The 9957-nt window shown below is 39.4% G+C and overlaps 1 protein-coding gene across 1 annotated transcript in view; it reads right to left on the bottom strand.

The window, feature by feature from the left end:
• Positions 1–4699: 4699 nt before the first annotated feature.
• dap (death-associated protein) overlaps positions 4700–9957 on the bottom strand; it is a 15051-nt gene continuing 9793 nt past the window's right edge. The window contains exon 4 of the mRNA XM_034861791.1: positions 4700–6406. Coding sequence (XP_034717682.1) covers positions 6287–6406 — 120 coding nt within the window. The 3' untranslated portion in view covers positions 4700–6286. The remainder of the gene's footprint in view (positions 6407–9957) is intronic.

The following is a 9957-nucleotide window of genomic DNA, read 5'->3' as shown; positions in this document are numbered from 1 at the left end:
GACATTTGTTCATCTTTCTTCCTATAAAACAGTAAGCAACTTCTTAAAGATGTAGTTGAATAATGTCTTTAAAATGTTACGTGGAGAATACTAATGGGTGAGTCATGTTGACTGAGAAAGCTACACCTGACTTTATATGAAAACTAATCGCATTCGACAGCAATATTTTTAGATGATTTTTGTTACGCTTTCTAATGACAAATCCATGAATGTATTTTGCATATATATTTTATATTAGAGATTCTAATGCTTTTTGATGACATGCTTTATTTTTTATTCAATATAGACTATTTCAAAAGTTGCTATTTATATATGGACAACCTATTTATACAAAAACAACCATGTTGTTTAGTCTTAAAGTTGGAGTTTGAATACTGAAAAGTGGAGCTCTGTTGTGATGTAACACTTAAATCTCACCTTGTGGGAATAAAGTTTGAACTTTGTCCAAATGTTTACATTGCAAATTCACATTCATTGCTAAGAATGCGACTCTAAAATTGAATTTGGTGTATGCAGGGTACAGATGATGGGAAAAAATAAATATACTTTTTTCTGACTTTGGATGTGATTGCAATCGAGACAAATATTGATGCTTTAATGCGGTAAGAACTTTGAATGTCTCTCAGCCATGTTCTTGTTGGAAAGTTAATCAAAAAAGGATTTTTTTTTTCTCTTGATTTTCAACATCTTACATTACGGGCATTGGTTTTACCTATTAACAGTTGCAGAAGGGTGAGTCTTGGCCAATGTGACAATACAAGTAGAATTGAAGTGAAAATCCCTCACAAATGGAGCTTTAAAAAACAAACAAACAAAAAAACAGTCAACCTATTATAGAGCAAGAGGTCAGCTCCCTGTTTTAACAGAACAGTGAAAATAATGGGGCGAAAAATAGCCGTGAGTTTAAGACACACAGAGCCGCCGGCAGAGCAGTGATATAACAATGTCGGGATTTTTCGGAGCACAATTTCACGGTCCTAACTCCTCATGGCGATTGCAGCTTAAGTGCCATCCAAGAGTGTGTGTCTAATATACATGGTGATGAGTTGCTAAGGGGTTACAAGGGCACTGCACAGCAAAAGCAGTCAAATAAACTTCATTGACTTCAGAGTGGCAATATGCTTAGATACTGCCCAGAGGAAGTCTTTTGAATATGACCAAAGATGACCAAATGGCAGAGATCTGCACAGCTGCTGTAAGTGGTTGCTGGATTAACATATTTAACATCAACATAAGAACAAGTTTCATATAAAAATGGCTTTTTTGGCTGTTACAGCAGTATCATGGCCAACGATGTCTAGTGGGTGCAGTTTGTTATGAGGCATCCTAAGTTTGGTTACTATAGTCTCGCTTTGCCAGACCCTCCTCCAAAGCGCTCTGAAGGAGGGTCTGGCAACTCCACATAGCATTTGGGCATGGGAGGAAAATATCATGATAGTAATGATCAATGATCAAGCCATCATGATGATAATATCACAAAGAAGCGGAAGGAATCAGAAAATACATTCTCCAGTTGAATTTCCGGCAGCACCAGAGCAATCCTGGAAGTTGAATGTAAAGGATATAGACTAGCTCAGCATGAATAAAAACATGTATTTGCAATGGACTTCTGTGTAAGTGTTTTGTGAGTTTTTATGAAGCGGGGTTAGGATAAGGTTTCTGCAGAACTTCTGCGCTCTGGTGAAAGGTTTCCCTGGAATACAGACTGACGGTGAGATTAGATACATGACACGCACATATATAAGACAGGATATAGAATCATTGTATCAATTTTTGTGTGTTTTGATCATCTATTCCAAGTCTACTCATACTGAGTGTGGAGAAATGAACTGTATGAGAGTGTTGGATGTGTGTATGGGAGAGACTCAAACCTATTAGCCCTGAATGCATCAGGTACTATTTAGGTCATGGTTGCAGCTCAAACAGCTGTTGGTTTAAGATTGTAACCTGAGATTATGAAACATTACAGCCATGGTGAGCGATTCCCCTCCCACATCCCTTATAGAAATTCAGAAGTGGCCAAATAAACAAGGCACTATCCACTGATAGTATGATAGTTATTATGTCATGCTGTGAACAGGCTGGGATTTAATCAGGATGACCTGATTTTAGATCAGCACTAAATAAGGGCTTCTGTCAAACCTGTGATTAAGAGTGAGAATCACTAGTCGGGTGCCCTCTACTGGTTGGTTTTGGGTACAACACAAAGATTCCTGCTCGTTAGATAGAGTGCAGTAACTGGCATGGACGTGAAGTGTATTAATTCAACATATCGCTGAATAATCGGAGCAGTAGTATCATTTATGACAGAACTATGTATTGTACTGTTGTTACTTAACACGCTTTTTGATTAAAATATGGCACACCTCTATTAAAGAAACAAGCAATAACATTTTACATGCAGATTTGTAGATTAAGACATAATATTGCATCTTGATAGGTTATATGAGGTTGCAGTTAATACATTGTCACTGAAGGTAGGTGTCAAATCATAAATATGAGATGTTAATAATTTTAAAAATATGGAATTGATGTGCCATGAAATAAGCTATTAGTAACAAAAAGCAATATTGGTGTCTGGCCAAATATATAGCACAGGAAGTTATTCTCCTTTTTGTCATAGTTATAATTGCTTAGATTTAGCAAGGACCAAATGTAATCTATCTCAGTTCTCAAGATATGAGAGCTATATAAATTGATTTTTTGTATTCTGTGAAATGATACTGTGACACAATCAAGGATTAGGTCAAGGTAGGTCCTTCTTAATGAATTCCAGAAAAGCTGAAAAGTGGCAACGCCCTCACTGATAAAAAGTGGAGAGAAAAACACTTCTCCTAGGAGTTTTGAAAACCCCACACTTGAAAAAGAACTGAATTATGCTTTCTGTTAGACATTTTCAGCAGCGACACTAGGAAATAGGTTAGTTTGACATAAAATTCTGTCAGTGATGCTCTTTGAGGGATGGCACAGCACGATGTGACGCTTGGAATATATATATATATAAAAAAAAAAAAAAGATGAAATAAAAATAACAGTACGTAGTTCGGTTAAAATAAAAGTAATAATCCTGAGAATAAAGTGAGATAAATTTAAATCACAATTCTGACTTTAATCTCAGAAGAATATTCTCAGAACTCAAATACATTTCTCACATGTGGCCCTAATCCTCTTCAGTATGTACTTTAGGTTTTTGTTTTCTATATATGTTGCTCAAAATAAAACTATTCCTTCATTTAAACCGTTTCAAAATGACCATGAGCACATCCTACAAGGTCCTGACCTAGATGCCTGACATACCTTTTCCTCCCACTGTTGCCTGAGTACACCACAGCGTCGGTGAAAGGTTCTCAGGTGGCCGTCTTAACAAGCTGGAGCCTGTTTTACTGTTTCTAGGGTCACATGGCTAACAGCTGGTAGTCTATACTGAGGGCTAATAAAGTGGCTCAGTGTGGGAAGAAAAACAATTTTTTTTACTCACATAGAAGGTAGTCGTTTGTTGTTACTGTGCACCAGTGCCGACCAGAACAAATCACTGAGCCAGATGAGTGGGTCTACCAGCTAAAACAAAGCTGTCACTCTACTCAACTTCATAAATGACGACATGTTTGAAACTTTGATTTACAAGCCAAATTTAAAACGACAATATTTGTTAAATTGAATGGGTAATGCAAAGCACTTTTGCAGTACCACAACCGACAGCTTCTCTTGCATGGTTGGTCACAGGTACAAATGAAGAAATCTTTGCAAGGCAGTGTCAAGCTGATGTTTACTAGCTAGACTAGAAATAACATATTATCCTTAAAGAATAAATAGTGATCCAATTGACCTTCTTTGTTATGGAATTCATACTCACACAACCAGAGAATTCTCAGTACTTTAGTATAATAAATCTTTAGCGGTTGCACTCTCATTATGTTCTCCCAGTCAGTCTAATACGGCATGCATGGCAGGGGATGAGAGGTCTGGCACATTGAGAGTAACTATATAAAACCATGGAGAGTCAAGGAGATTGTGTCTGCTTTAATGGGGTGTTGCAGCTTGCTGACAGAGGCTCGTACCAAATAAGCCTGCACTGGCTGGTTTATTGGGTGAACATAAACTGACAGAACACCTGGTTGCAGATGCTTGTGTTAAAATGGATTACATGCACTGACACCTGGTGCACTGTGTGTTGGGGTGTGGGTGGGGGTGTGTGTGTGTGTGTGAGCTGCCGGAAAGAAAAACAGCGGCCAGCTCTTGGAGAGATGCTTCTGTTTCATTTCAAAACACCACCTGAGCCTTAATCCCTTGGTGCAGGGTGCTAATACACCATGCAAGGCTGTAATACTCAACAGGACACCAACCATCAAGTAGGACTGCTTTGAACTGGAGTACAACATATGAGAACTGTGTCATTCACCGCCTTGAGTACTGAGCTAAAATTGTTTTTGCGTGACAAATGTTACAAATGAAAGTTTTTGTCCAGTCATCCCTCTTTTAATTCAAATGCAGACAAGCTGAAAAAAAAACACACACATTAAGATAGTGTGTACTATTACCACCAAACCTAATACCTAAGTCCACTAAATGGCTAAAGATTTGTAAAATTCAAACAATTTACTCAAGAAAAAAAAATAACTGAGAAAAAACAAATATAAAACTCATTTTAAACGTAATTAAATTAACACAGGAAATCATTCCTTCTTGGCAAGATGCATTTTTTCTTTCGTGGAAACCTGAACATTAGTGTTGCAATAAATGACACTTGAGTGTAAGGGGATGGGTGATTTAAGGAAAAGGGTGGTGTGTGTGTGTGTGTGTGTGTGTGTGTGTGTGTGTGTATGTGTGTAGATATGTGTAATTTTTGATCGTGACTTGGGCTGATACAGATTTCCCTATGCACTGCCGATATCCTGGCAAGTAGAAATATATGCCACATATTTGTTCAAACACTTCTCTGTGGAACGTTTTAGCACGGAGATTACTACCTTCATCTTACAGTCAGGAGCCTCACTATTTTCAAAACTACTTCTCTGCAATGCTTTGTTCAACCTCGGGATGTTCTGACTAATGTTAATGCAAACACACAACATACTGCAGCTGCTTGACAGTATCTTTTCATTCCCTTTTGGGCTATATTTTTATACCAGTTGACTCTGGTGCATAGAAAATAACATGCGAGTCAAATGAGACAAAAAATAAGCACAGAGGCACTGATGGGGAAACTTTAACTAGGAAGCAGGTTAAGTTTGCGTTCAAATTAACATTGCCAGGGAATGACTGACATTATTAGAGCTCCAATAAAGCAGGCAAAATGGAGAGTAGATCAGAAATGTAGGACGACTCCTTCTTGTTAAATGAAGGTAGGAACAGTGAGACAGCAAGAAACTGCAACAAAAGCTATATTGGCTTCTGCTAAAGCTATCTGGAGTCATGACACTAACAGCATGCAGCAAGTAGGTACTTGGGTGATGACAGCCATCATTACAGAAAAGTGGGTCTTGCATTTCATTAGTTCTCCTAATTGGGCATCTATAATTTTGAAATGGCCAAATGTAATGCTTGTCAAAGTTGCAGCCGGTAACCTCAGTGTTGGGCTAATAATATGGTCATGTAATTAGCTACTTCAACTCTCTGGTCCATGCTGTACCTGTGCAGTTTGGCAACGGTCTCACTGATGCACACGCATCAAGCTGAGTTTTGCAATTTAGTAGCCGCTCTTTGTGTTATTTTTGGTTTGTGTTGGTAATGTATAACTGGTGTCTTCCTCGTGAGTTGTTGATTGGTTCTTTTGGTCTGTGAAGATCATAGGTAGAAGGCTGGAGCTTAGGCTCATCACTGGGAGTTGATTGGTTGGTTAGTTGGCCTGATAGATATGTTGCCGTCATTTGGCGAGGTGCTGTGACGCGGCATTGGTCGGCACATCGCTGGGGTGAGAGTTCCCCCCACAGACTCAGACTTCTCAATTACTGTTTAATCCAAGAACAATAGCCATTTTACAAGACCCTCCACCCATTTAAAACTATACAACTGTTGAAACAATCCCTCTTAAGGAGAGGACACAAGACTATTAATGCAGCAACAATGCAGCAGGGGTGTAACGAGGAGGACTTCTGCAATGGCTGTATTGGCGTTGGCGTCTGTTGCTGATTAATTCATCCTACATGAAATGCAACAGGCTAACAAATACTACTCTGAATATTTAGAGAAGATCTGTGCCTGGTGGGGAAACATCTTCATCATATGTGTTCCATTGGGAAAGGCCGGCAGGTGGAGTTAGCGTAGCCGATGGAGCTCGCTGCCTGGTTCACTTGCGGGGCTGGTGGATGTGCTGGTTGATGTGCTGGGAGGCGGGCAGCTTGGAGACACAAGGCTGGGGCTTCTGATGAGCCACCTGGGCAGCTGCAGGGGTGAAGTCCTTATCACCCTGAACAGAACACAAGCAGTCAATATGTCTATTAGGGGAAAATAATGAACTGCATGCACAAAAAGCCAAGACCCTCAAGCTTACAGTCTAAGCAGTGAAGTATGTAGTACATGTAATAATACTACTACTACTACTACTACATCCTTTATTAGTGCCACAAAAGGGAAATTACAATTTACACTGTTATTACACACAGGCCTGAATTACACACACATACGCAGTACCTATACATGCACCAAATGGAGAGATGTCAGAGTGGAGGGAAAGAGAGGTGCCCCTAGCAGTTGGGGCACCAACTCCAGCTACCAGTCCACTACCATACATTGGTATTGGGACTTGAACCAGCGACCCTCCGGTTCCAACCCAACTCCCTACGGACTGAGCTACTGCCTGGAAGTCTTCCTGCTTAACAATTTGAAATCTGGTGCCAAAACTACTTGACATTTTAAGACATGTACAACACCTTTGCATGCCTACTAGCAATTGCCACCTGATAAATGGTGACATAGACTTTATTCTTGATGGCCAATACAAACTTATATGTCATAGTTTTTAAGTATTTTGACATCACAAGAAGCATAAAGACAGGTGTAACTGCACATGAAGCATGAACCTCCTCGGCACCGGTGCTCAAACCATGAGTGAAAACATTTGTCTTACATCCTCTTCATCTCACATTTGTCAGAAAATCAGGATCAGAGCTCAACTTTCACTTGATGCTGGCTATAAGCTTTGCTGCATCGTAAACATACCATTGGATCACACATCTAATACCCATCTCACTTTAGTTAGCAATAAACAGTAGGATAGTGATGTGTTTGTTACCAGGATGAGGCTCATTATCAAAGTTAGACAATGCAGACAAAATAAGAATATTACAACTAGTGTGAGTAGAATTTACAATATTTACATAAAACATCAGTGGACATGATATAACTTGACAGTGAACACAACAGGAATGTGTCCAGCAAAGTCCACACACAGCATGCACACTTTATGCCCCATTTTTAAAGCCCTTCCCTCTGATAATCATAATAACAATGAGGGTTTTCCCTAAGTGACGGGTAGAGTATGGAGCACTCATCTGTCCGAGGCCATGTGCTCTGCAACCTCAATCTCTTATTCCAAGAAAAATGCCCATAAACAGCCGCTCGCTTCTAAAGTCGGATCAAAGCGGGAATTTGATGATTCACAGGGGAATGCAGAATTTTAATCAGACTCAGCACGAATATGACTGAATTCTCCCTTCTTTTTTTTCTTTACTTGCCAGCATTCTTTTGTCTTCCTTTAATGTTTCTCTCCTTTCTTACCCAAATTATTTACCGCCCTGTTTTTCACTGGTTTGCCTCTTAATTTCCCTGATTTTTTTTTTTTTCATGGAACAATTCTCTCTTACCTACTTCCCCGCATCACACTTCTGAGAAAAAAAATTTGTTTGAGTGGATGGATAAGATCACATATAGCACACTGCAGCTTACATGATTATTTAGGTTAATATTTAAATATTCTTTCACGTAAAACGCTTCATTTTAACATCACACACACGCGCGCGCACACGCACACAGACGCTTGACCCTAATCCTCTGTGTTAGTTTTCTACTGCATGCAAGGCTGTGTACTCGTTCTAATGCATATGTGCGTGTACGTGTGTAGGTGTAGATCTGACATATTTTCTCATCTCTCTCCTATATCCCAGTCCTACTAAAGCAAAACTATGGGGGGGAATGCAACAAATTAACCATATTATTGCACCAAACAGTTAATTGAAGTCATGATGATTGGCAGGGCCATGGTGCAAGTAAGTTGTTTTTAGAAAGTGGAAACACGTTGGTGTGAGATCATTCTTTTCTTTCCGTGCATTTCGAGAATTTGCCTACAACCATCTGTATCTCGTTTGATCACCCGGTCCAGGCAGGGCAAGGTTACTCCTGCCATTGCTCTTGCCCTTGATTAGGCACTTGCATTACAACAGGAGTTGGTCCCTGTGTGCTTATTTAGGATGGGTTAAATGCAGAGGATACATTCCTCACATGTGTAAATGTACTTGGCAAATAAAGAGAACATGAAAAAGAACAACCTTTAAAAAATGAATAAAATTGCAGTATGTATGTACTTGCAATATGGTGACCCTTTAAGTTGTACCTTTCATCATTACTAAATGGGTTTTAGAACTGTCTGTGTATAATACCAAAATCCTAATTAAATCATCAACAAAATCTCTTTCTTCTGACATCCTGTCACAGACTCTTTTTGCTGAGGTAGAATGATGACCTCATTTGACACGAGGATAACGCTGTGAGTTTGTTTGGGAGGGGGGGGACAGAAAAGGAAATTATAGTTGGAACTGATCCCAGAAGGCAGAAGGATGTGTGGTCTAAACTACAAAACCCAAGTCTGGGAATGAGGAAGGATTTTATTACATGAACTAACTGTCATTCTTTTCCTAATGATATTCCACTACTGCTAGCCTTGCTTTATATGCCAACCTTTGGTACCTTGGGTGAAATATTCTCAGGTGTTTTATTTACAGAAAAAAAAAAAAAGAGAGAACACATAAGGATCCCCTTCAGTCATTTAAAAAAGGACAGAAAATACATAGCCAGGAAAAGCCTTATTTTTTTTTTTTTTTTTACATTTAAAAAAGAAAATCCCGGCAGGTCACACACTTCACTTAGCTCCTAAAAGGCTTTTCTGAGGCTTTGTGCAGCGCTAGCCTCTGGGTTTGATGGCAGTGATAGGGGTGAACAGGAAGGCTAGAGGAGGATCGGGTGGATAAATGGGATGCCTGCCACCTTGCTGATATCACTGCAATCTTCCGCAAACAATCTACACAGGGACACACACACATACACGCACCCACGCTCTAACACCGCATCCAAGGCATACAGTCCAAACCAGAGACCTTTCACAGACTTTGACCGACTATTCAAAGCGCTGGGTCAAGGCTGTAAAGGTATCTTTTAAACTTACACACACGCACAGGGTTGACACTGTCAAAGCAAGCATATTTTTCTGCAATAACTGGCTTGCGTGAAGCTTACACTGTTTAGGTTTTTTGGTGCTGATTAGACTCTGGTCATTTTTTATGCTGCAATTTTTGATTTATTTGCGGTGTATTGAGTAGTCTAGAGGTGTTACCAGATTAAAACACATTACCAGGAATAGGCAAAAAAAACAAAAAAATTTAATATAAAAAGGTTCTTTAAATGCATTTTTTTGTGGACATTTTGTACGGACACTTTTTAGTTAAGAAGTGTTAATATTTTCTCTATTTCTTAGGCAGAAATTTAGAGATGGGTACCGAATCCCGATTAAATGAGCCCCGGGGGTAAACTATGAAAGACCGGATCACTGTTCCTCCAACGTTATCGGTTTTCTACTAGGTACTGGAGGATTTTTTTTTTGCCTATTTCTTGCTACATAAAAGCAATAGTAATTTCATCACATTCCAATTTTATTCATAACGTTTGTCAACGATGCATTGTTGCTATTCCCAATCCAAAAGAAAGAACTCTCCCTCAGAACCCGTGTGCAAGGGGCGGGGTTAGCAC

The sequence above is a fragment of the Etheostoma cragini genome, chromosome 22 (genome assembly GCF_013103735.1).
Source record: "Etheostoma cragini isolate CJK2018 chromosome 22, CSU_Ecrag_1.0, whole genome shotgun sequence".
Taxonomy (NCBI): Eukaryota; Metazoa; Chordata; class Actinopteri; order Perciformes; family Percidae; genus Etheostoma; species Etheostoma cragini.
Note: the sequence above shows the minus strand (reverse complement) of the source record. Positions and strands in the feature narration are given on the sequence as shown.